At 37.1% G+C, this 27,164-nt stretch overlaps 1 protein-coding gene across 1 annotated transcript in view; it reads left to right on the top strand.

Annotated features, from left to right (window-relative positions):
• Positions 1–25,754, top strand: part of ptpn20 (protein tyrosine phosphatase non-receptor type 20) — a gene marked incomplete at its 5' end in the record, with an annotated part of 30,202 nt that extends 4,448 nt beyond the window's left edge. Inside the window, 39 exons of the mRNA XM_081350703.1 lie at positions 32–176; positions 275–346; positions 501–675; positions 786–921; positions 1,405–1,543; positions 1,626–1,778; positions 1,943–2,128; positions 2,284–2,443; positions 2,646–2,889; positions 2,985–3,085; positions 3,231–3,308; positions 3,403–3,510; positions 3,592–3,708; positions 4,554–4,753; positions 4,861–4,962; positions 5,050–5,143; positions 5,850–5,935; positions 7,595–7,784; positions 8,859–9,064; positions 9,769–9,864; positions 9,957–10,387; positions 11,323–11,641; positions 12,395–12,565; positions 12,709–12,883; positions 13,016–13,226; positions 13,416–13,453; positions 14,208–14,294; positions 14,839–14,903; positions 15,472–15,633; positions 15,708–15,882; positions 16,933–17,009; positions 17,318–17,391; positions 17,899–18,047; positions 18,248–18,393; positions 18,645–18,735; positions 22,175–22,509; positions 22,806–23,021; positions 23,536–23,598; positions 23,870–25,754. Coding sequence (XP_081206829.1) covers positions 32–176; positions 275–346; positions 501–675; positions 786–921; positions 1,405–1,543; positions 1,626–1,778; positions 1,943–2,128; positions 2,284–2,443; positions 2,646–2,889; positions 2,985–3,085; positions 3,231–3,308; positions 3,403–3,510; positions 3,592–3,708; positions 4,554–4,753; positions 4,861–4,962; positions 5,050–5,143; positions 5,850–5,935; positions 7,595–7,784; positions 8,859–9,064; positions 9,769–9,864; positions 9,957–10,387; positions 11,323–11,641; positions 12,395–12,565; positions 12,709–12,883; positions 13,016–13,226; positions 13,416–13,453; positions 14,208–14,294; positions 14,839–14,903; positions 15,472–15,633; positions 15,708–15,882; positions 16,933–17,009; positions 17,318–17,391; positions 17,899–18,047; positions 18,248–18,393; positions 18,645–18,735; positions 22,175–22,509; positions 22,806–23,021; positions 23,536–23,598; positions 23,870–23,986 — 5,890 coding nt within the window. The 3' untranslated portion in view covers positions 23,987–25,754. The remainder of the gene's footprint in view (positions 1–31; positions 177–274; positions 347–500; positions 676–785; positions 922–1,404; positions 1,544–1,625; positions 1,779–1,942; positions 2,129–2,283; positions 2,444–2,645; positions 2,890–2,984; positions 3,086–3,230; positions 3,309–3,402; positions 3,511–3,591; positions 3,709–4,553; positions 4,754–4,860; positions 4,963–5,049; positions 5,144–5,849; positions 5,936–7,594; positions 7,785–8,858; positions 9,065–9,768; positions 9,865–9,956; positions 10,388–11,322; positions 11,642–12,394; positions 12,566–12,708; positions 12,884–13,015; positions 13,227–13,415; positions 13,454–14,207; positions 14,295–14,838; positions 14,904–15,471; positions 15,634–15,707; positions 15,883–16,932; positions 17,010–17,317; positions 17,392–17,898; positions 18,048–18,247; positions 18,394–18,644; positions 18,736–22,174; positions 22,510–22,805; positions 23,022–23,535; positions 23,599–23,869) is intronic.
• Positions 25,755–27,164: the final 1,410 nt, after the last annotated feature.

Below are 27,164 nucleotides of genomic sequence, written 5' to 3'. Positions count from 1 at the left end.
ATTAATCTTCTTTGATACTTTGGTATCCCAGATCTCCACTGGGGCTTCACCACAGACGAAGCACAAGTTGTTGGTTGTCCCGGAGTACATGCCTCAACAAGAGTGAAGCCAGACCTTCTAGTCCCTGTATTACTGTTAGTGAGTCTGCGGTCAGCCTCTCCCAAAGGAAAGCTAAGGTAATGCGCTTAATATCTGTGCTGTCCTATAATATGAATGCTGCATCTTATGCTAATTTAATAGTTGTTAATTGTCTGTTTCTATGTTTTAATTGTAGAGTCTTGGACCTGAGTTTACCAGGATGATTGATGAACCTCAAATAGTTTTAGAGCTGCCAGGATCTATAGTGGTAAACTCTGTTTCCGTATTTTTGTTTACATGTATAATTAACTAAATTTTTAAGTGTTCAAGCACTTTTGTTCAGCTTTACTGCATTCTAAGGTTGCAGAGTTTGTGTCTCTGTATATTTATTGTCTTCTCTCTTTCTCTTTCGATCGATACAGTCAAAGAAAGGCAAGTCAGGCTTGTCTCAAAGGGAAGTTAACGTGATCATGCCAAATGAACAGTGTGTGGCAGTGAAATGTGACATCAAGTCCCGCGGGAGAGATGTATTCGACATGGTTGTGGCACATGCTAATCTTGTGGAACACTTTTACTTTGGCCTTGCTTTCACTGATGGTAATGCAGTCTTGTGTGTGTCGTTAATGACTGAAAGAGAATCACGTCTTTATATTATCCACACCTTGATCTGTCTTGCAAAAGTGAATAATCACATTTTTCTCATTTAGATGGTGAATATTTCTTTTTGGACCCTGAGACAAAAATCTCAAAAGTTGCCCCAGATTACTGGAAGAAAGTGGCTTCTGCAACTTTTACCCTTTTTCTTCGTGTCAAATTTTTCCCTGATGACATCTCCTACATATTGTATGTCTTTTTTTTACTGTTAACATATACAATACATATTTAGATGGTCTGTTTAAAGACCCCTTGATAACAGGCTTTTATCAATGTCTGTTAGGTTTGGGGTCACCCATGTGGTAGTGTACTCCAAAAATAAACTTTTTAGTACATATACACTACCTTTTAAAAGTTTGGGGTCAGTAAGATTTTTTGTTTAAAGGTTTGTTAGCAAGGATGCATTAAATTGATCAAACGTGACAGTAAAAACATTTGAAAATGGTACAGATGCAGCCTTGGTGAGCAGAAGATTCTTCTTTCAAAATAAAAAAAAAATGTTACTGACCTCTAGTTTTGAACACATTTAAAGAAATCTTTCAGGAAAGAAAACTGCACTTGTCAAGTGATTTCATGGGGCCTTTAATAACCATTATTCCTAATTGTTTGCAATGAAATCTTCTCCTTTTATTCTAATGCTCACTGTTTGTTTTTGTCTTTTCATTTTAAAAGGCATAGACTTACACGACACCAATACTATCTCCAGCTGAGGAGAGACGTTCTGGAGGACAGAGTGTACTGTAATGAGGAGACTGCATTGTTTCTTGCTGCTCTCGCACTGCAGGCTGAGTTTGGAGATTATATGCCTGAAGTGAGTCAGATATTAATGAGCATTTTAATTTTCAACTGACCTAACTAGACAGTATTTTGAGAAATCAAACTGACTTTTTCAGGTTTACGGGAAGAACTATTTCCAGACGGAACAGTACATCTCTAAGAGAGTCATAGAGAAAGTGGCCTTGCCCTGTTTAAGAGAGGAGTTGCCAAGGTTGCATGCCAATAATGCCCCGATGCTTCCAGAGGAGGCTGAGATGGAGTTCTTAAAGGTTCTTTCTTTCGGCCTTCAGTCTAAAATGACTCTTCTAAAGCTTATAAAACTTAACAATAAAACAAATGAACTCTCAGATCAATATAATTGTACTTTTCTTCAAATTATTTGGATGTTGGATCATAGATTTCAATCCCTCATGTGTCTTTCATGGCTTTATAGGTTGCACAGCAGCTACCAGAGTACGGGGTGCTGTTTCACAGAGTAGCCCGTGAAAGGAAACCTATTATTGGAGAGCTGGTTTTGGGAATTTGTGCCAAAGGTATTCTGGTATATGAAGTCAAGAACAATTCTCGGATGTTAAGCCGCAGATTTCATTGGACAGAGACGGACAGTCTGTCAACAAGTGTGAGTTTGCGGCTGTTATTTGTGTGGCTTATATTGCTTGTTTAGCTCTTTTTTTTGTTACTTCATTTAGTCCAGTAACATGCTATTTCAAGTTAAAACACCTACATGATGTTTTTTGTGAAGGTTTTAATCACGTTCTGTTATTCCTGCCACAGAGACGAAAATTTACCATTGAGTGCAGCCCGAGTGGGAAGAAGCACTCTTTTGTGACGGAGAGCTCAAAGATCGCACAGTACCTCCTGAACCTCTGCTCAGCCCAGCACAAGTTTCACAGTGAGATGACCTCTCGTCAGCTGACCTACTGTTTAGCCTCAGGTGTGTAAAATCATTTGTGTATACAGTCTCATTTGAAGTTGAATACTTGGAGTCCAACAGTCTGGACTGATTTTCATACAAATAGAATTTTAATACACTTTTATCATTACAAATGATATGTTTATCTTTTTTAGGATCATTTATAACCTGAATTTATTATACTTAACATGTAGTTAAATATTTCTCTTATCTCTCATTCTAGATGACAACGTAGCAAAATATACATCAATATGTCGCGCCCGACACGATCAGATAAAGAGGCTGTCTTGCTCGGAGATCGTGCTCAATAATATTGGTTTGAATGTGTTACGAAATGACTCCATTAGTAAGTCTTGCGATGACCTGTCAGCAAAAATCGGAATTCGGATTCAACAACAGAATGAAGTAAATTACGTTCCTGAACCAAGAGCTCCAAGTGAACTGAAAGACCAGAGCCAAAACAGCAGGTGTGTCAGTGGATCTGCTCTGCACATCATTCAAATCCTAATGCAAAACCAAACATGTATTGAAGGCCTATTGTGTTGATCTTTCCTCCTTGCAGCCCACCAGACACTTTTAGTCCTCCAATCTATCGCATCATGTCCAATGTCTCTTTGCAAAAGCTGGACTCAGAGGTTCATTCCACCACCTCGTCTATAAGAGGTAAACAGTGAAACTCTAAAGTTCTAATGGGAACTGATTATAAACATTTCAACTTAATAACACCCTAAACATTAAAAACAACAGTTAATCTCAACCTAACATGATAGGAGTGGGTATTTCAACTAAATATATATTTTTTTCTCAGTGGACACACCAACAAGAACAACCCCGGAGAGAGAAATGATCTGTGTTACGTTAAAGAAGGATCCCAAACTTGGCTTCGGTGAGTAAAAATGAGCAAGCATCTTTTTATATAACGTGAAGCACTTGCTGTAAACCTGCTCCAAAGCACTGATGTATCACTGTTTGTTGCAAAGGTTTTGTAATAGTCGGGGAGGACAACACAGGGAAGTTAGATCTTGGAATTTTCATAGCATCCATCGTTCCGGACGGGCCAGCTGATAAGGACGGCAGAATCAGACCAGGTAGAATCCTGACCCTTTTCCCTCATTTATGCCCAAAGAAACAAACGACAGAAGCTGAAAGTCTTTTTCTTTTCTGTTTAGGTGGTCGGCTGATCTCTCTGAATAAGATCAGTCTAGAGGGGGTGGCGTTTAATATAGCTGCTGCCATACTGCAGAACAGCCCGGATGAAGTGGAGCTCATAGTGTCCCAACCCAAACGTACGTCTTCATAACATGAGATTCCATATTGTTCACATGATCTGTCTTTATACTATTTCACTAAAGGTGAAGTGTGTAATTTTTCAATATGAAAAAATACATTCTCTTATGCCAGCTTAACTCTTTACCCGCCATTGACGGAATTTTCCGGGTCTCGGGTCTATGCGGTAGGGGGGCGCTATTACACATCTTCTAAAAGAGTACTGAATCTCCTGATTAAAACACATGCGATGCAGAAACAAGCGATATCATATGTAATTATATGCATATGTAAAATAACGTGATCACCAAAGATATAACCCAAAACTGCCTAATGTTAAAATGTCGACCCAGGACAAGGTACAGGACTTTGCAAGCATTAGGGGTGTTGATGGACCCGATCCACTCCATCTATGTTTTGATCATCTTTCTGAATCCCATCCAGACGTAGTCTTTGACAAAAACACAATTTTTCTCAGATTTTTGCTCAAATTTTTGCTTTTTTATTAAACTTACCCACATTCAGGTGTTGATTAAAAAAAAAGAATGCATGAGGCTAAAATAAAGCGTTTTAAAAAAAAATTATGTTCTTTCTTTTGATATATTGCATGTTCAGATATTCTGGGTGCCAGGAAAATTGTGTGAAAATGATCAAAAACGCTGACTATGGCTGGCAACTTTTTTTTAAACGCTGACGGGGAAAGAGTTAATATGCTGAGACAACTATTAGTAAGCCATTACTGTATATCTTTATTTTTCAATTACATTTGATTAAATTAATTTCTCACTTTACCTTTAAAAGGAAGAAAACTGACAAAGCTAACCACTATCTGGTTAAATGTTTTCATTTTTATGTTTATTTTTAGAGGATCGTCGGGACAGTAAGACTTCACTGGCTGCTAGTAATTTAGGGATGATGCTGGAAAAAGGATTTGGCTCCCAAAGCACCCTGAGTGCCGAGTACAGGCCTGTGATGGAGGAGCTGGAGGAGACACTCTCCAACATTATGGCTCCTAAAATGGGCAAAAGGCTGCACATACCTGTGGTGCGGATTCTGGATATTCAGGTGTGATTTACAGTTATGCAGCTTGTCCAGTTTATTAAAAAAAACATCTGACATGAAACAATACTGATTTTAACCAAAATGACTTTTTATTTGTTCATCCAATGCAGGATGGGATGTCTAATAATTCTTCTAGCTTCAGCTTGAAGCCAGGTGAAGAAATCTACATGGAGCTCAGAAAGATCAACAGCAGCTTGGGAATCAGTGTTGCTGTGAGTTTTTACTCTGTGTGGCATTCATTTCAATTCTTGAATCTTAAAACATGGATGATGATGATACTATTATTAAATGATTTTTAGGGGGGAATCAACACTAATGTACATCATGGAGGAATTTACATCAAAAGCGTGATGCCAGGAGGAGCGGCAGATCAAGATGGAAGAATACAGATAGGTTAAGATCCATCATTACCAATGATAAAACTTGATAAATATTCTGAATTCAAAATATTTTATTAGTCACACTTTTCTTAAAATAATGTTTTAAATATCCAATTTTTGTAAGATGAAGGTCGGTATGATTATAGAAGTCTCTTGTGCTCACCAAGGCTGCATTTATTTGATGAAAAATACAGTAAAACAGTAATATTGTGAATATATTTCAATATATGTATAGATGTATTTTATTCCTATGATGGCAAGCTGAATTTTCAGCAGCCATTAGTCCAGACTTCAGTGTCACATGATCCTTAAGAAATCATTCTAATATGCTGATTTGGTGCTTAAAAAAGCGTTTCTTATTATTATCAATGTTGAAAACAGTTGTGCTGCTTCATATTTTTTATTTTCAGGATTCTGTTATGAATAGATATCTAAAAAGAACAGCATGCATTTAAACAGAAATCTTTTGTAACATTTTTAAATTTTAACAATTTATAAATATAACATTTTAAATGAATGAATTTACTGTCACTTTTTAACGGTAGTGGTGTGTTCCAGTTTTTTAGTGTGTTCTTTGCATATTTGTCATCTCCTTGACGATGTACAAAAATGACTGATGTTCCTAACATGCTAATGAGCATGAACATGCAGCTCCTTACTGTTTGTGACGCATGATTGGTGTTGACAGCTCAATGATGTGTTGTGTGTGTGTGTGACAGGTGACAGGCTGCTGGAGGTGGACGGCTGTAACCTGCGTTCCGTCACACACAGGCAGGCAGTGGAGTGCCTAAAGAGAACGGGAGAGGTACTGACATGTTTGCTTTACTTTTGAGCGGTACAATCACAACCGTTTATGCAGTTAACTGTTGCATATGATTGAGCCTACAGTATAAGTCTAGTCCTCATGACTCGGAAGTTATGTAAGACCGTTTCTGCTGAGAGTATGGTGTTTATTAATATTTTGAATTAGCTTTTAGTTTTATTTTAGTTTTTTAAATAATTGTATGTGCTTTTGTAATTTTAATAGTTTTAGTTTTAAGTTTAGCTTTAAGTTATGTGAATTTCAGTTTTAGTACTTTTAGAACTTATTTGTTTTTTTTTAATCTAAGTTTTTCATCTAATATTTATTTGATTTTTTCAGCTTTATTTAAAGGAGAACTCCGGTCAATTTTAACATTGAGCTCATTTTTTTGTACATTTGGAGTGCTGTCAATACAGAGAACAACGACAAAAATCGGTGTTGCCTAGACCGAGTTATTCTATTTTTAAAATTTGCACCCTGTTGACTTCATTGGGGCAAGTACTAAACCTGCTTTTAGCCTCTTAACATCCTTGATGTGTCATTACAAGTGCACAGAAAATGTGAGTGATTCCGTCAGAGTGATCACGAGTGAATCTGACTGCAGTAGATGTGAAAGATATGTATAAAAATTATGTTATTTAAGCCAGCGCAAATACCTGTGTTTACATCCTGTTTTTGGTTGAAGTCCAAAGTAGTCGATTGCCGAGTTCACGCGCATAGGTTTAGTTACCTATGATCACGTGCGTGAACTCGGCAATCGACTACTGTGGACTTCGACCGAAAACAGGATGTAAACACAGGTATTTGCGCTGGCTTAAATAACATAATTTTTATACATATCTTTCACATCTACTGCAGTCAGATCCACTCGTGTTCACTCAGAAGGAATCACACACATTTTCTGTGCACTTGTAATGACACATAAAGGATGTTAAGAGGCTAAAAGCAGGTTTAATACTTGCCCCATTGAAGTCAACATGGTGCAAATTTTAAAAATAGAATAACTCGGTTTAGGCAACACCGATTTTTGTCGTTGTTCTCTGTATTGATAGCACTCCAATGGTACAAAAAAAATGAGCTCAATGTTAAAATTGACCGGAGTTCTCCTTTAACATGCCATGTGAGTCAGTTCAGTCTATAGTAGCAGAGCGCTTGTATTTTTTCAAACAGTTAAAGAGCAGTCGCTTTCGTTTAATTTTAGCCGTTATATTGAGAAGTAACAGCCGTAGATGTGAACTCTAGCACAAGGACGAGACAGAGGTCACAATCTGTCTGAAGGGCCTTTGGCCCTTTCTTCAGCATGTCAGTTGCTTTAGGACAACAGCACCAGCAACCCTTGTGTCTTAAGGATTCTCAGACTGCGCAAAAAGAGAGATCTAAAGTGACACATGGTTGTGAAAGCATTTGTGTTGGTCATTATTTTTGTCTGGGCTAATAAGATTTTCTGGGGTATGACGCTGAGCTGTGCGTCGTCATACTGACACACTATAACACTTAAGCTGACCAGTCTTCAGCCGCATACACTGATTAGGTAACAGGCCGTGTGCTAAGCAAACTGATGACATGGGTATGTTCACCGTAGGCGTGCAGCTGATGGGGCAACCATTGTCTTTAACTGTAAAATAACCAGACATGTTGCTTTAATGAGAGTGTTATTATTAGGTGGTGAGCCTGGTTCTTGAACGAGAGCCTCCGGTGGTTTTGGACACTTTCAGTGCTTCATCCAGGTTGGAGAGACAGAGATCTCCTTCACATCTCAGTATGCAGAGCGCACCCACCCCCCTGAGGAGAGATGTGACCATGGAAACACCCTTGTCTGTCAGGGCCAAGGACTTCAGATTTGTGTCAGATGGTGAGATGGGGATCAGAGAGGGGGAGAGAACACTGCAAAACATTTCAACTGAATCTGACAGCGACCCTGTGCTAGCTGCCAGACCCAAAGACCCAGCCAAATTTAGATCTTGTCCAGGGGAACACTGGTTACTTTTTTTGCCCTGACATATGTTTTGCATCAAGCCTGAATGTTAGAGTCACCTTTACATGCACTATTTAGTTTCTTTTCAAGTAACAACACCCAAAAAAAAAAAAAAAATAAAAAAAAAATGTTTTTTACTTAATTAGGAGTTTACTTAGGGCAAAATTAGTAGTTAATAGTTAGTTAATGGGGGGGTTGGACTCTAATCTAAAGTGTGACCGAATTTCTTTCTTCTGTGGGAAACAAAAGGGGAATTTTGAAGAGTATCAAACTTTAAAAAGAATGCAAAAGCACCATAAATGTTGTCAGTTTGATGTTTTGAATCTTCTGATGTCATATGATCAGTGTTGTCTAATAAAACTATTAGAAATCAGTTTCGTTTATTGAAATTAAGCTGTAATAAAATATAAATATTAGATGAAAAAAAAAACATTTTTAAACAAAAATTAGACATTTTAAAAATTATTGCTTTGGTAACTAACTGAAACAAATCATTTTAAGTTGAAGTACTAAAATGACTAATACTAAAACTGAAATAATAAATTAAAGCTTAATAATAGAATTATTTAAAAACAAAACTACATAGTACCACTACAACAAGAACACATCACAAATTTACTAAAGCTTAAACTAAAGTTGAATTGAAAACTGACAATATAATTCAAATTATTATTTAATACTATAATACTGTATAAATAATACTAAAATAACAATGCATTGTGTGACAGTCCTCATTTATTTTCATTATATTAAGAGTGGCAAGGATATACTGTAATTCTCACAGAGGAAAGTAAGTCAAAGTGTTTGGAACATCATGATTGAGTAAAATAATTACAGAAATTTTCATTTTGGATGAACTCTCCCTTTAACTGTTCACTGGTTTTTGTGTGTGTGAGTCTGAATCCGATATTAACGACAAATTGAGAGATTTCCGCTCTTTCTTTGTGGCAGATAACATCCGGGAGGTGACGCTTCAGAAGAGTCTCAGTGGCCTGGGGTTCAGCTTCCTCGTATCTGAGCTGGGTCCTGATGAGGGCAGCATGGTGCATATTAAGAGCCTTTCTTCTGGTCAGCCTGCAGGGGTCTGTGGGCATCTGAAGGAGGGAGACATAATCCTGGCTGTCAATGGAGAACCCGTTAGAGGCTTGTCCTATGAGGTAAAGGATGCATTATTTATATCCAGCATTCCAAGACTGGACACATCAAAGCATAATACATTTCGGATTCTTGACAACATAATGTGTATGTGTGGCCAAGAAACACAATTAGTTTCTAAAACTTGTCACATGTTACAGTTAAGCCTTTAATCCACCAAAAGTTTTTATTTGTGCTTTATTCAGTTTAATTCAATATACTGGATTAAATAAAACAACTGTGATACATTAATGCATCAAGAGATTAATCAATCCTTTTTTAAAATAAATTAATGAATAGTTTAATTTGTAATAAGGATGGATTAAATGACTTAAAAGTGACAGTACAAACATTTATAGTGTTACACAAGATTTATATTTCAATCAAATGCTGTTCTTTTGAACTTTCTAATCATCAAAATATCCTTTAAAAAATTTAAAATATTAAGCATCACAACGGTTTTCAACATTGATAATAATAAGAAATGTTTATTGAACAGCAAATCAGTATATTTTAATGATTTCTGAAGGATCATGTGACACTGAAGACTGGAGTAATGATGCAAAAAATTCAGCTTTGCCATCACATAAATAAATTACATATTAGAAAACAATATTTGATTAACAATATTACTGTTTTTACTGTATTTTTGATCAAAAATGCAGCCTTGATGAGCATAAGAAACCCAAACTTTTTAACGGTAGTGTATGTCTTTCTATCACCGCAGGAAGTTTTGCATCTCCTCCAAAAATCTCCATCTGAGATCAGGCTGTCAATCTGCAGACCCTCACAGGAGGAACAAGGAGATATTGACACCTATCTGGTAACATCCTATTTCTGCATTGTTGGGAACAACTCTAAATTTGACATGTTATTTTTCAAACTCACATCCCTTTTTGACAGGGTCCTGACACATTTCCAACCCGTGCACTGAGATCCAGGTCTCTCGACATGCAGGCGAGGTCTTTTGCCCCAGACTTCAGTGAACTCCTCAAGAAGCGGGCAATAGAGATGGGTCTAAAGAAAGAAGTTACCCCTGAGCAAACTCAGGAGATCCCCTTGACCCATCAGAGCCAAGACAATGAGATGGTGGATACGACTATATCAGCCCCTCCACCCCTACCTTCACGTCCATCCTCAAGAGAAGCTGGAGAATTAAAACCTCATGACATAGTGAGGGAGGAGCATGAGAACAAAACTCCACCCCCAACACCAAGCACTGTTAAAGTGACAACAGCCAACACAGCACCAACTCCAGCAGCCCCTGAAACAGCATTTACAGCCCATCAGCAAGAGTCGAAAGATGATGTCGTCTCAAAAAGCAACCATGTCTCAGCTTGTACCAGGTAAAAGGCCTGTTTATTTCTATGTGATATGATGTATAAAATGATCAGTATGATGCTAATATTAAATGTAAATGTGTTGAATCAAATTTTCTTTTTGAAAATAAAGAGCTTGAGAGCTACCGTTCAAAAGTTTGGGGTTAGTATGTTTAAAAAAAAGTCTCTTCTGCTCATCAAGTTTGCATTTATTTGATCAAAAATACAGTCAAAACTGTAATTTTGTTAAATGTTATTACAATTTAAAGTAACAATTTTTTATTTTATTATACATAAAATGTAAATTATTCCTGTGATGGCCAAGCTGATTTTTTTATATTTTTTAATCGTTCAGAAATCATTCTAATATGCTAATTTAGTGCTTAAGAAACATTTCTTATTATTATTAATGTTAAAAACTGCTGTGCTGCTTAATATTTTTGTGGAAACAATGAGATATTTTTTGATCAATAAAAAAGAACAGCATTTATTTTAAATAGATGTCTTTTTTAATATTATAAATATCTTTACTGTCACTTTTTGTCAGTTAAATGCATCCTTGTTGGATTAAAGTATACATTTCTTTAAAAAAAAAAAAAAAAAAAAAATCATAATTCATCTATGCTGGGGATGTGACCAGATGGGACTTGATATGTTTCCAGTGAAAAGCAATTTGTCTGTCAACACTGAACACAAAAATGCTACACATTGCAACATAGATCATATTTAATGTTTAATATGAAGCTATATGTAGTGGGCTTTGTGACCAATGACATTTGGATGGGGCTACTTAGTACAAATAAATAAAAAATCATCCGTCAACTGTCACATCTGGTTTATAGTTACGACAAACTGGGGATGTTTCTTCATTGCTTAATTCAAGACAATGTTCATCAAAAGCTAAAATATGATTTAAATATTTTGGCACAAACAAACATTAACTCCCTGTTATCTGTTCACAGTCACACAACTGAAGGTGTGGAAGAGAGCATGACAAGTTTCACAGCTAATGGGCTGACTGTTATAGCTGATGAAGAATATTTGACCATCACCACCATGGCACCCTCTCCTCCAACCAGAAGCACCAGTGCTTTCTCCAGTGAACCACCCGCTCCACCAGCTCTCTCTCTAGAATTGCTAAGCACACCTCCATCCTACCAGCAAGCAACTCAAGCAGCGTCCACAGCAGAACCTCCTGCCCAGCTCAGCGTCCCCTCAGTCAGCAACAACAACGGCTGGGACGATGATGAAGATGAAGATGATGACGAAGATCCCAGAAGGGTGAAGTCTGATTGCATTTGCCTATTCATAGTTTTCAGTCACATGGCTGGCGCTGAGACTTGGAGGGCAAAACATCCATAGAACTGCAGCAAAGGCCTGTCAATTTTCCATGAATATTTAAATCACCTCTCAAAAGATGAAAAATATAAGTATGTCTTCAAAATGTAAACAAAGTTTTGGTCACTTGTGACCCATTTGCAGCACTTGCTGCAGTATTTCAATCACTAAAAACAGCGGGACATTCTGAAGTGCTTAATGTGAAAAACACTTATTGATGATGCATACTATATACCGGTGAACCCAGAATATATGGTAAGGTATATATATGTATTTATTGAATATAAGGTATATATTGAAATTGGTCTATTAATATCACTGTCTTAATGCATTAGCCTTGTTTTGCCCTCCAATTTGGCATTCCTATCCGGGTGTCATGTCACGTGAAAACTATGAATTGATGAAGTCCTTAGCTCGGCATTTCAGTGCTGGTTAATGCTCCAAAACTCTGAATTTTCTACTTATTTAAATCCTCAGACATTTTTGGAATAGTTTTTTTTTTTTTTTTCATATTTACTTTTGTTTTTCTGTTTTCTGTGTAAGCGCCTTGAGAAGCGTGCTTGATAAAATAAAGCACAACAGTATATAAAATAAAGTTTATTATTGTATCATCATCATCATAATTTAATGCTGGTCTAGCTAGTGGAGTAGCATAGCCATGTTGTTCACCTTCTCATATGTTCTGTCTTGTTTTAGGATGTGTTGAAGGAGTTTGAACTGACCGTCTCACTGACCAAATCGTGGTGTGGCAGCTTCGGTTTTACAATAACCAGGAGTAAACTGGACAATTGCTATTATGTCCAGGATGTCCTGGATAATCCGGCCAAAGCAGATGGCAGACTGAGGGCAGGAGACAGGCTTGTCATGGTACAGCTTTTCTCACAATTAGAAACACAATCACAGTTGTGACCATCTCTTTCTGGAGATTTGATTTGATTGTCAGTGGTGCACTGCACAGTTCCAGCTCCTGTGTTAAGACTGAATTGGCATTATCAACTTATATTTGTCAGGTGAACGGTCACAATGTGACCAACGTGGCAGATGACGTGGCAATTGGCATCCTCAGGTGCTCCTCCAAAAGACTGCACATGGTGCTGGGGAGAGCTGTGCAAAATTTACTGCCTCCACCACCTCCTGACACCCTCCAGGACATTGTCATTCCCAAGACTCCATCTGGACAACTGGGTGAGGAAATACTTGATAGTAGGGGAAACTAGGGTAACATCATATCATAAAAGTGATAGTTTTAGAAACAGTAACCTTCTGACTTTTTGTATTCAATTCAAAATTATGATACTTTTGCATTTGTCTGTGCAGGTATTAAGCTAACCGGGGGCATTGGCAGCAAGTGGCAGGGAATTTATGTTCAGGAGGTGGTGCCAAACTCCCCTGCTAGTGAAGAGGGCAGCATCCAGCCCAATGACAAGATTGTTTACATATGTGGGAAGTGCACCCTGGGAATGACAGTGGAGGATGCGGTGAAAGTGTGTGAAAGCGCCCCACGCAAAGTCAGATTCAAAGCCATGAGGTGAGATTGATTAAAAACATGAATTATATGAAGTGTACACTGTAAATTTGTTTTGTAAAAGTTATACAAGATTCAACTCATTTTTTTAAGTTAGTTTAATGTAATTTAAGTTGAAATGACTTAAACATCCAAGTTGATTGTTCTTAAAAAAAAAATTTTTTTAATTAAATGTTTTTTTCTTTGTTTCAGAGATGATCAACCAGTGATACCAATGGATGCATGGAATGGTACATTTGAGCTGATCTTCTTGAATTACAGCAATAATTGTTTGAATCATAATCTATACAGAATATGAGGATGCAATTAAGTTTAATGTTTATTTCTTCACTTTGAGAGTGTGTTTGTTGGTATTATTTAGTCATATATGGAGTTACATAGACACTTTAACCTTCCCATGGGCGAAGTAACTGCTCTGGCTGTCAGTGGGGTGTGTTTTCTTTCGCTCTGGGCGTGTGATTGCTCCGGCTGGGCTGCAGAGGGCAGTCGTGATCGACGTGTTTCAGTCTAGTCTGAAGTGACAGATATGAGGTGGAGAGCTGCTCCAGTGGAGGTCCAGAGCAGTCCAGGCCTTCACTGCACGCTTCACTGGACACTGCCACATTTTGAGCGAAGTGTCAACTCTTATTAGAGTGCTTTACACTGTGTCCGCCCTGAATAATATTTGATTCGCTTCATTTTGATGTCATTTTGAACTTTCACTCTATTTATCCATATGGGCACCAGAATTAATACAAAAAGTATTAGATTGAAAGCTATTCATACTATGTGTTATATACAAAAAATGAACAAATACCTACATTTTCTCAAGAAAATGTTATTGGCGCTAAACTTGTTGCCACGATGCTCGGTTGTTGTTGTAAAATCTGATGTAGATTTTCTCACAAATGTAATATGAAGCAAACTCTGATTTGTGGAGTAGCATATTTAAAACAAAAAACGTCTGTTTATCCCTTACCAAGTTATCCCTTTTCTCCTCTTCAGGTTTTTTTGAATGGAAGAAGGAGAAAAAAGTCTGCCCTCGCCTCGAAGAGCCTGTGTCACCTGACGTGGAGGCAGCTGCTACGGATGGTAAAGCCTTTGGTTTCCTGTGTCTCTGTTGTCTGGGAGTTGTGGCATTAGATCTGTGCTGACAGACATGGCATGTCTTGCTCAGAGGGCAGCGGGGGGAAGGATTAATTATTAGCGAGGGACATGGCCTCCTCTGGCCGATCAAAGTGCGCTTTCTTGTGTCTGACGAATAAAGGCCAGCTGATCTAGTGGGCATCCGGGTTGCTAGGAGACCGCTATCCAGGAGGTCCGAAAGAGCTTGAAAAGGCTAGCACAGTTTACCTACCGTAGCACAGAGCAGGTCATCAACGCATCTCACCCTGAAATGGCAGCAGAGGAGGGGGACGTTTGTGAGTTTGGGAATTGGTTGAAATTGCTGTGCACTATGGGTTGATTTTGTCTTTATTTCTGATTAACTCTGATTAACTTTGCCATTTGTTTAATCAGTTTGATGTACCATTCAGTGTGAATGATCCTGCTCAGTTAAAGAGATGCATCTAAAATTTCTTTAGTTTTAGTTGTAGAATTTTTCTGACACAAAATCCCTCTCTTGTTTCTGGTACAGTTAAACCTGTCGCTGACAGTGACGTGAAATTAAGGAAGAGGATGTCCGTCCCATCGGAGCAGGAGGTAATTTTCCCTCGGCCTTGTTTTAGGCTGATGTAACATGACTCTTGCTTTGTAATCTCTCTATGTCATTCACCTCTAAATATCTTTGTAATCATCATCATCAGCTAGTTCATCATTAAAAATATTACAATATTCAAACAGCAATCATTTAAACCTTTTTTCAAAAACATTCAAAATCGCTTTAATTCGACTCCAATCTTTTGATCGCAAGTGTCACTGCAAGTGATCTAAGCAAATGGCTCAATTTCATCACTTGAAAAATGACAGTGTGGACAGTTAGTCCTAATGATTGGATTTAAAAAGCCAAATCGGATCTGTGTGCCATTTTGAAGGGATAGTTCACCCAAAAATGAAAATTCTGTCATCATTTACTCACCCTCAAGTTGTTCCAAACCTGTATGAATTTCTTTATTCTGTTGAAAACAAAAGAATGTATTTTGAAAAATGTTGGTAACCAGACAGTTGACGGTAGCCATTGACTTCCATGGTAGGGGAAAAGAACTATGGAAGTCAATGGCTACCGTCTGGTTCACCTTTGTTCTGTCCTTGTTCCTCTCTTTTTTTGTAGAGCTGTATCCTCCAGGTAGAGTTCACCAAGCCTGAGAGAAGTGGGCTGGGCTTTGCTCTGGTAGGCGGGGTCAATGGGAGCACACTGAGAGTGAAGGATATTTGCTGTGGGGGTGCGGCCGAGCAGGATGGTCGTCTAAGAGTGGGTGACATCCTTTTGGAGGTATGAGCAAATCATTTCCTTTTTTCTTTGATAAACTGTGTAGGAGGTGTACCACATCTGTGTATGTTTTGCAGGTGAATGGTATCATTGTGTCAGGACTGAACCACGGTAAAGTTGTGGATATTTTGCGGAAGGCAGAGGGCACGGTTCAGTTAACCATATGTAGGGACATCCTGCCAATGTTAACCTGCTCTGGTTCCAGCTCCCCTGCTGAGGCCTCTCAGGAATTCAGCACACTCAATTCTGCAGGTCAGCAAGCCTGATACGCAAGCCCCGCTCTGTGTCTGTACTGTACTTGGTCATCTATTAAGTCAGACTGGCAGCATCACTTATATATTCATGTTCAATTGATAAAACTATAACCTATAATTTTGTGTTGAATTCTGATAGAACAATATACAGTATCGGCCAATTAATGCCAATAGCATTCTCAATGGATATTACATTTTTTAGTTTGAATTTTGTCATTAGGTCCTTTTTTGACAATTTTAACTAAATATTGAGTATATAATCATGTAAAATATCAGTATGATAAAAAAAAAAATAATAATACTTTCATTCAGCAAGGATGCATTAAATTTATGAAAAGTAACAGTAAAGACATTTATAATGTTACAAAAGATAAAATTCTGTTCTTTTGAACGTTCAATTCATCAAAGAATTATAGTTCCCACAAAAAGATTAAGCATCCCAACTGTTTTCTGCATAATAATAAGAAATGTTTTTTGAGCAGCAAATCATCATACTAGAATGATTTCTGAAGGATCATGTGACACTGAAGACTGAAGTAATGGAATTAATTACATTTTAAAATATATTAAAATAGAAAACCGTTATGTAAATTGTACTTATATTTCACACGATTACTGTTTACTGTATTTTTGATTATCGAACTGCATGTTCGATAATTTCAGCAATTCTGTGAACATCTCATTTGTTATCATTAAATTATATTATGTATATTATAGAGTGCCAATTTAACTTACTTCACTGTGTTTTAATTTACTGTGGTTAAATATGATTATTTTTAAAATGTGATACTTTAATTCATAATAATTAAAATATTAATATGATCAATTTGAATACGGGTATCGTGTTATTTATTACATTTTAAATCACAATTTTGACAGCTTATATTTTATTGGCATTATATTTGCCAACCTTTCCAGATATCTGTATATCAACACTGCCCGTTGAACAGATATATTGTTGTTTAACTACTAGCACTGACACTTGTTAGAAACTCTAATGTTTTAATGGTCTCCTCCTGCTGTAATGCTTCATTTGCAGATATTAGAGCACAAACAGAAGCACATGCAGATCGTGTGTCTTTCCAGACCTCAGATTGTCCTGGACTTAGAGGAGAATGTGAGCAGGTATAAAAACTTTTTTTCACCTTTACTGTCAAGTAAATATAGAAGTATGTAATAAATACTGAGATGATGACTTTTTCCAGTAAACTGAAAGTCCATCTCAGAACAGATTAGAAGACAAAAACCTAATCTAATAAATTGCACCCAGCAAGGTTCGCCATAAAATTAATTAGCACCGCCTCCAATTTCTCTCAGAGGACAACACTGAAACTCAGATGACAGTAAGGGTGGCCCGAACTGAGTTAACTCATCACCTGTCTCCTCTTTCTCTCTTTCTCTTTCTCCTTTTTCTTTCTATGTCTTGCCTGTAGGAAAGTCGAAACTGTACACCTACCTGTCAGAGGTGTTGTCCGTCTCTGGGAGTTACTGACATGCTACAAGAAAGGTGAGTGTCACTGAATTCCTGTATTTTTTTCTCTCATTTTTGTTAATGCAGCTGCTATATCACATGTGCCACTCAGAGTGCTGAGTTTTGTACAGAATGAGACCTGAAAGTTTGAATTAACTGAAACGCATCCGCAAAAACTGTTCGTCTATTTACCCGTAAATGTGCAACGTGTTATGACTCAACATAAACCAGATCATAAGGACTGAATTTCATTGCAGTTTTTGTTTTGTTTGTTTGTTTTTTAACATAGCTCTCAAATGGAATCGCCACAGGGAGGCACTAAAGAGTCATTAATAAAATACAGGCCCAATAATTACAGCTTTGGCTTCTAGTTAGGCTGGCCTACAAGCCACACTTGTTATAGTACGCAGCACTTGCAATTAGCAGCTTTTTTACATTTTAGGTGGAAAAATCGCAGGAAAATCAGCCTTGCATGATAACAGGCCCCGGAACGTAGCAATGTGGTCAAGGTCTCTGCTCATTCCTGCCCCGTACCCCCTTCAGGACAGACCCCCAGAAGCAGCATCTAGAAAAATCTGCCATGAAAGCAGAGCATAGCGAGTCAGACGACTGGAGCAGTGATGAGGAAGAGGATGGTGATGATGATGACAATGCTTCTCAGCCATCGGCAGCAGAGGCTATTCCTCAAACAGGTAAATCAGACATCTTCATATTTATTCACCATCTTAGTAATTCTACTCAATATATTCATTATTTTAGTATGATGTAATGTTTATGTTTTCATAAATCAATTTATGAAACTACAGTTTCAGACTATAATTAGTTGGGAAATACTGAGATCTGATTGGCTTGTGTAGATCCAAGCATATAAAAAGAACTTTATTACATTAAGGTCGACCAATCGTGTCAGAAGAGGAGCTTGCCAGTCTTGCAGTCATATCTCCTTCTAAGAATGGGCAGTACTCTGGCTCCAAGGTCAAAGCCCTCATCCAAGCCCTTGAACAGTTGGAAAAGCAAGATCTGATCAAAGAGTTTATGGTAAGGTCCTGTTGTTTACATCGAAACAAACAACTATATCTTCACAAGACTAAATATCATTGATTGATACAAGCAGAACATCCAATCACATTTGTTTTATTGCAATATTTTTCATATAAATCTGTTGTTTCTCTTTTTTTTTTATACTAATATAATGTCTAAAACATTTTTTCTATTTTACCACAAATTTAAAGGATGATTCATTCAAGTGTGTAAATGAGAGAACTTGTATGGCTCTTTTTTTTTACCAGGCTTTAGAGCATTTGAAACCCTCAGACAACTGCCTGGTTGGAAAAGCACCCGAAAACCGGGAGAAGAACAGATACAGGGATATCCTGCCCTGTAAGTTCCTCTGTTTCTCCCATAGTCCTCCACAAACCCTCCTTAGTTAGGACTTTTATTGCCGTTTTACAGTTTGTGAGCCTCACTTCTCATAAAAGAAGTTTTTGGGGGTACATTTTCACACCATTCTGAAACCACATGGACCACACACTGTACAAAATTGCCAGGAAACTGTGCACTAACAGTAATTCCTTGAATTCCTTACGATAAAAAGCTTTATGCCGTTTTTACAGTTTTCAATGTAGGCTTGGTCATTTTTGATGGTAAAAATCACTGTAAATAAAATAATAACCATGTCGTCCACTATGAACTCAGAGTATACTGTTTTACAATAGTAGTTTATTACACATAAATTGTTTTATTTTGTATTACATAATATTATAAGTATTCATTTATTATTACAATTAAATGATTTGTAATAAATTGTTCAGCTTTTTCTAGAAATTTACAAAAATATACTGTAAATATATACAGTGAATTTCCAGAGCAAAGAACAAATGTTTAAATGTAGACATCGAATGTGGGGAGAGGAATGACCCTTGTATACATTTTCTTGTAAACAGTGGAACACATGACACGCCAATTAAGTGAAATGTAACCAATCCCTGGTTATTTACTCCCGGGTGTCCTACCAATGCGATATTAGATTACGTTGCCTGTGTAGACGTCCGTTTGACTCAGTATTTCACACTCTATCCGTCACCTTTTTGCGGCTTTCCGGACCTCCTCATCCATGTGGTGCCGTTTTCACACTGCGGCCACGCTTATCCTGTTTGTACGGATTCAGTTTTTGCTGGTGTGAAGTGTAAGGAGGTCAGAGGCTGCGTGAGACGTTGTTTGCCCTTAGTTTAAAACATAACAGAACACTGCAAACGTAAAGTCAAACAGGAGATGTGTGACTCATAGATCTGCTTTCACTGTTAATGGGAAACATCCATTCATGTGCAGTGTCAGAACGAGTATGCAGAGAATGGGCTGTAGTTGTATTGAAGAGAGCAGGTCTCTGTACAGAATAGGCACAATAAGGCGCTTCATGTGCTGGCAGGGGGCAGACTGGCCCTAGCCTGGCCCGGAGTGTTTGTTTATTATCACGGCAGCTCACTGGGCTTCTGTTCCCCGAATAAAGCGCCCAGGTTTGAAAAGTGTGAGGCCCCTGGGACTTAACCACTGTTATTGCTGGAGGCAGTTCAAGGGCCACAACCTTCTCCAGGAAGCCTGATGCCACCCATTGTGGAGGCCGCTCCACACGAATTTACCTACTTCCAGTGACATAAGCTTCCCCTTACATATGCCCCCCTTGTTCATCTCTTTCCCTCTCAGTTTCACTTTTCAGCCCCTTTCCTTTCTGAGCTGTTGAACATGTTTTTGCAAGCAGCCCGCTTTTAGAGAGTTACAACAGCAATCTCTTCTGCATCTTAACAGGCTACTAACAAATAGGACCTACCTAAACTATTTTTTTCTTATTGTTGTTGTTGTAATAGAAACATTGAGCACAATTACTGAAAAATTTAAATCTCACCAGAACCTGACTGATGAACTCATAGCAGGTGAAATATGGGAAGAAGATGTTCAAGATCAGGGCGATATTATATTATATAATATTATATATATTTATTTTAATTTAAAATACTGTAAAAATAGTAATATTGTGAATTTAGACGGTAATACACAAATATGGACATGTCCACATTCTGTGGGTTTAAACAGCTCACTCTTTTACAGCAGATTTAGCTTTCAAACAAGTGACAGTCATGACCTAAATATGATTTTTATGTACAATAATAAATCTTAAAATTAGTAACTTATTTCGCCATTAGTAACTTAACTCATTAGTAACTTAGTAACTTCATCCCTTGAGAGTAAACGTCATTTCACCAAGTACATATTCACAATTCCAATTAACCAATCAGATTTAAGGGACAAGTTTACAGTTTATGTCAAGTTTAGGCTAACAACCTTCTACACCATTCTTATTCACCTATCATTTTCCTCTGATAATAGGGATAAATTATGGGTTATTTGGTTAGGGATAAGGTTAGGACTAAATTTTCAGACAGGAATGTTGTTCCAGGATCAACAAAATATGTTGATCCTGGAACATGTCTTACAAGCTCTAAGGATCTCCCATTCTTGGCTCATTTGAGTCAGACTTGTGAATCCAGTGAGTTGTTAACCGGTGATTTGAATCAATGAGTTGTTGAATCAAGAACAGATGCAATCGAATCGGTTCAATTCATGAATGAATATTTCAGTGTAATTTGCAAACAGATTTAACAGTTCAATTGAAAATAACGAATTGGACATGGCTGTTGCGTCTTGGTTGTTGACCATTTCTTCAGTTCAAAATAATGGGACACAACATGTTTTAATGAAATGCAGTTGGATATTATGCGTTGGAACGAAGTGAAGTAAAAGTAAAAATACTCAGATAAGTATCTGAATAAAAGTACTAATTTCTTTCATCAACAACAACAACAACAACAACAACAAAAAACTTAGTGACCACAATCTTTTCAATAGTGTAGTGTATATGTCAGCTTTTCTTAGTAAAAAAAAAGAACTACATTTTTAAATTATATTTAATCTGTATGAGGCGTTCAATTACGGTATTGATTTATAAAGTAATGTCATTATTTTAACTTAAATAAAAAGAAAATCAAGCAAAATGGGACTTATATAGTTACAAAAAATCTGTATTCATCTCACTGATTCAGTTTCAGAGTATAAATGTTGCTATTTTAAAGTAAATTCTCAAGTAGTGTGCTGCATTGACCAACAAGCCACCATGAGAATACTCTAGATTTTAGAACATTCTTCTCACCCTGCTCCCCCGTGTTCACTCCTTTTGGCTTTCCAGCCGCCATGACCTTGAGAGCTTGTTTCATTTATTTGGAGCTATTTGCTGTACCTGGACACAATTTGTTCCTTCTCCTCTATGGGGAAACCAACAACACTGCATTCTTGGTTTGTAGATTAATAACACTGTTGGCTACCAGAGCCAACAACAGCAATCACCTCATTACTGGAATGCCTCGTATAAATCTCCAACCTGCGTTTCAAATAAAAATTTGTTTGTGGTTTGGGAAACATACATTTGATAGTAAATACACAAGAGTTTTGTTTGTTTTCTGGATTTTGACTGAATCTTAAAACAGAAAAATTGTATACTGCACCTTCTGGTTTTCATAATAAGCACTAGATGGTTTAGTTACCCGGTGGGAATTGAGCAGTCATAGAAAGTTTAACTGTTGTTTTCTTATCTTATATTATTGCCAAATAACATGCATGCCTGTTCAAGCTCAAATGTACTAAGATTTTGGGCCGAGGCAAATACATTTATCATTACAGCAGAAGTAATTGCTTGGTTTTTCAAATGCGTATTAAAATGAACTAATCACAATCTACAATCCCTGTTTCTTTCTACTGTTTGAACAATCAGACGATAAGACGCGTGTTCCTGTCGGAGAGAACGAGGGCTACATCAATGCCAGCTACATTTCTATGAAGGTGGGCACAGAGGAGCTCTTCTACATCTCCGCTCAGGGCCCTTTGCCTGGCACTCAGGATAACTTCTGGCAGATGGTGTGGGAGAACAAGTCTGATGTTATCGCCATGATGACCCAGGAGGTGGAACGTGGCCGGGTAAAATGCCACAAGTACTGGCCCGAAAAACTTGATGTTCCCAAAGAAACCAGCCGTTACCAGCTCTTCCTGGATAACTACCAGATGCTTGGCTATTTCCACATTAAGGTCATCAAGATGGTGGAAAAAGAGGTTAGGAGCATGTACCTGATGGAAATATTGCATCTCATCCAAAAATATCTTTTTCTTATTGGAACCTTTTCAGTGTAATATCCACCATTTTAAAAATCACAGTAAGGCTATGCCTTCAACATCCTTAAAACAAGATAAATTTATGTGAGATCCAAAATTGTATAAGGTATTAAGAATAATGAAATGTATACTTTGCAACAAAAAGAAACGTCCTTTCATTTTCAACTGCTTTTTTCCAGCAAAAACATGTGTATATATTTTAATGCAACTCTTTATTGACCTGTGTACCTTTCCAGAGTGGAGGCGTTCACTTTGTGAGGCATCTAAAGTTCACCACATGGCCAGACCATGGCACTCCTCACTCCTCCGAGCAGCTGGTGTGCTTCATTCGCTACATGAGGGCTATACACTCTAAAGGGCCGATCACAGTCCACTGCAGTGCAGGCATTGGCCGAGCTGGAGTCCTCATCTGCACTGATGTCATCCTCAGTCTCATTGAGAAAGACCTAAGTGTAGGTATTTTGCACAAGTATAGCATTAACACTAAGCTTAAAACAATAGATCATCTAAATAAGAAAATTATCATTCATTTAAATGTAAATAATGCCAGAATTCTATGGAAGATTGTTTCCACGCACGGAATTAAAAATAAAAAGTGATTGCGTCTTTTTATCTCACAGTTCTGACTTTTTTCCTCTCAATTGTGAGTTTATATCTCACAATTTGGACTTTATAACTCGCAATTGTGACTAAGGTGATAAGGTAATAATTGCTAGATATAAACTCAGAATTTTTTTTCTTTTTTCCCTCAGAATTTTAAAATATAAACTTTAAATTGAGAGAAATTATCAGAATTGTGAGAGAAACTAGAAATTAAAACAGTAGTTCATAGTAAGTCTTTTAGAATGTCATATTTAGCATTTTTTTCCTCAGAATTATGAGATATAAACTCGGAATCGCGAGTACTGTATATGTAACATTGATTATGAGCAACTAAATCTATATACTTCTGTTTTGCTCCCGTAGATTAATGTGAGTGACATAGTAAAGGAAATGAGACTCCAGCGGCACGGCATGATTCAGACCAAGGTGAGTAAATCAGGACGTTCAGTAAGAATGTTTCCTTCAGGTGAATATATAATGCTCTAGGGCACATGGTCTCTCAAAAAAAAAAAAAAGATGTCATTCATGAGTTGGTCTTTAAATTTAATCAGCTTTTAATTAGCATCAAAATAGGGTTGGGAAGAATACAATACTTATCTTCTGTGTTTATTCTGTGTGCATTACCCTTCTTCTGAATGTATAGTATAGTTGTGTAAACTTACTTGAGAGGTCTTGCCATTCTTCTCTCTGATTTCAGGAACAATACCTCTTTTGTTACAAAGTCTGGCTGGAGGTGTTACAAAGCATCTCACTTCTTCATGGTCACCACTGGCAAACCGAAACCTGTTCATTAACGCATCCTTACAGTCCTTAAAATCTTACAAGTGTCTCAGAAAGGCAACAATATATGTGTCTTGGAGTGGCAGACATGGTGATGTATTGATCGTGTGTGTCTGATATAGTACAACCACTAGTTCTATTAATCGAATATTGAATATACCATAGGAAATATGGTAGATATTTTCATTAAAGGGTTAGTTCACCCAAAAATGAAAATTCTGTCAGTAATTACTCACCCTCATGTTGTTACAACCCCGTAAGACTTTCGTTCATCTTCGGAAGATAATTTTGATGAAATCTGAGAGTTGGCTCACTCCTTCATAGGCTTCTATGTAATCGATATCTGCCATCCCAGAAAAGTTAGTAATGAGAATACTTGCGCAAAAATAACAACTTTATTCAACTATTCATTTTGAGTGAGTGAGTCAGGCCTCTGAGTGAGTTAACACTGATGTAGTGTAGTGTAACAGCGCAGCGCTTCTGGGCCAGCATCACACACATGACAAGCGTCGCCCAATAGTGAGACTACGTTCTGATTTCATCAGAAAAATCTTAATTTGTGTTCCGAAGATGAACGACGAAAGTCTTACGGGGTTGGAACAACATGAGGGGGAGTAATTACTGACAGAATTTTCAGTTTTGGGTGAACTAACCCAACTGTGCAAAGTCCTTGTGTGATCTGATATATATTTTTGTACCATTTTGGCTTAAAAACACTGATTTCATAGCCTTTCTGGACTCCTAGTCATTTTGCCTTGAACATGTTTTTTGTTTCTTTAATACAAAAGTTATGCACAATAATTATTAATTCAATTCAATTAATTGAATTAATCAATTCATTAATTATTTAATTCACTTAACTTATGTTTCACATTTTAAAGAATTTACTATTCAGCCTCAAACCATTATACAAAATGTATGTTTTAAATACTGATCCAAACTGAAGTATGTCAAATTTTCAGATTTTCTTACAGAATTGCATTGTTTTGATTTGTCAGTCTTGCAGTGTCTGATTTTAGTAGCCGCGAGAGAGGTCATCTTCATTCAAAATGATTTTTACACTCTCAGAAGAACCAGCTGCTGGACAGATACTTTTAGCAAAGTGCCTTTTAATTTCTCTACATGTGGGCAGTTTACCGCTCATCTTTCTTTATCTGCACTCTTCTAAAATAAAAAGCTGTTTTACCTCTTAGAGAAGGAGGAATTAACCCAAAGAAATAGGACTGATTCTAAGAGATTACAAACCACAGCCTTCTTGTATAGCTTCTGAGGGTCTGCCAGCAGGCATAATCGCTTGGAAACCAGTATTTGACTTTGGACAGCATAGCAAGTATCTGCTTACACTTGTAATGGAGAAAGAATGCTTGCAGTAAACCATCGTAAGACATGAGACTCACAATATTAAGCAACAAATGTGTGAATGGGTTGGAAATGGCAATGGACCAATATTCTGTGATACTGTTGTACTTCACACTGTTGAGCTTGATGCAAAGCAACAGCACAATAATTTGCAGCACACTAATGTCTTAAACTGAGTTTATTATAGACTATGAGCACATCAGAGCTTTTAAAAGGGGTATATCGTCCCATTTGATCTATAGTCGTATATTTATTTGCATTAATTTTCCACAGGCTTTGTGAAACATGATCAAACTGCTATATTACTGTATTTCACTATAAATTATTAACCTTGTACTTTGATGGAAAGCTCAATTATGAGCTATAGTTATGATATGTATCAGAAATGTAGGCCTATTACTCTTACTGTACCCATTTTTACAAATAAAAACAGTATATCATTGTATTTCATGTGTTTCAAAATAATGAATGACTCTTATGAGCTGGTTCTTTTAGTGAATCCAACACATAGAGTTTACAACTAACTGTGACTTAAAATCACTGTCGTTGGGGTTTCAGAGTGTAGTTGAAGATGCACATGAGTTTCATCTAGTATTTTATAAAAAATAAATCCATGAAATGTTGCTTTTTTTTTTTACTGAAGTATTGTTTATGGTGCCTCTAAAATGAAAAAACATTAATGAAAAATCATTAAAAAAACAGTTTTAATTTGAATTATTATTCAAATTTGGCAGTGAAATGGCATTTCTTTTTTCCAAATATATATTTCTTACTTTCTTACTTCTTTAATGGAACTGTCAAGAAACTGGACTCGTTAAGAGGAATCAGAACTGTTAAATTCTTTTACATTTTCCATCGCTAATATTCATATTCACCACCAATTCAATAACAAAGATCTACAACACTGATCCTAGTAGCACACTGAATCATGTATTATTTCAGCACAGCTCAGAAGCCTTTCTTCCTGCACTTGATCTGTACACATCCTGAGGATTCCAGTTGTCATTGCGGCCACACTGTGGATGATAAATTTCAGGAGAAACAAAAACAGAATCTTTACAGCCAACGCCATGGCACACGGGGCAGAGTGTTCCCACTCTGCTTTTACTGCAGAGTAAACACCACCTCGGCTCTCACATTGTGACAGCATGGAAAGCCTTTTGACCTTGTGGAAGAGGAGGAAAGCCTTCAAAGCCAAACATTTGTGTGAAAACACGATTGCCGAGTTCTTCTGTTCCAGGCCTTGTTGATATTGTGAATTATAGCAGCCGTTGCTTAAATTGTCTTCAACTTTTTGTTGTGCTAAACTACAATTGAATGATAATTTCACATCAGGAGGGATTATCATTAATTAGGGATTATCATTAATTACTATTATCATTAATTTAACAATCGCTCTTTGTTGAGAAGCTACCTTAATGTGTTGGAAATGAAACACTCTTTCCCTTGCTGGTGTGATTTTAGGCATATTTTGCAATAATAAGGAGCCATCTGGATTTCATTATTGCTTCTGTTTTCTTCAACGTGTTCTCCAAATGTTTTCAATTAGTAAAGACCAACAACGCCACTGTTGCCTCATAGTAAACATAATGTGTTGGTGGAATGGAATCCCTGACATTAATTGTAATGTTTTGTAGTTGTTGGCAATCCTCTCATCATCTTTATTTACATTCACCCATTTACAAAGTGACAATAAAATAGCTATTCTATGAAAATACATTTTTTGACAACATCAACGCGCTGACATAAAGCAATTGCTTTAGCAAGGACTGATTTAGTGCATTTGCAGAAGGAAAATGGCAGAGGATGTGGTTCTGACATACTCCAATCATTGATCATGCAACTGAAACCAC

This window comes from Scardinius erythrophthalmus (genome assembly GCF_964197995.2).
Source record: "Scardinius erythrophthalmus genome assembly, chromosome: 21".
NCBI classification, from domain to species: domain Eukaryota; kingdom Metazoa; phylum Chordata; class Actinopteri; order Cypriniformes; family Leuciscidae; genus Scardinius; species Scardinius erythrophthalmus.
Note: the sequence above shows the minus strand (reverse complement) of the source record. Positions and strands in the feature narration are given on the sequence as shown.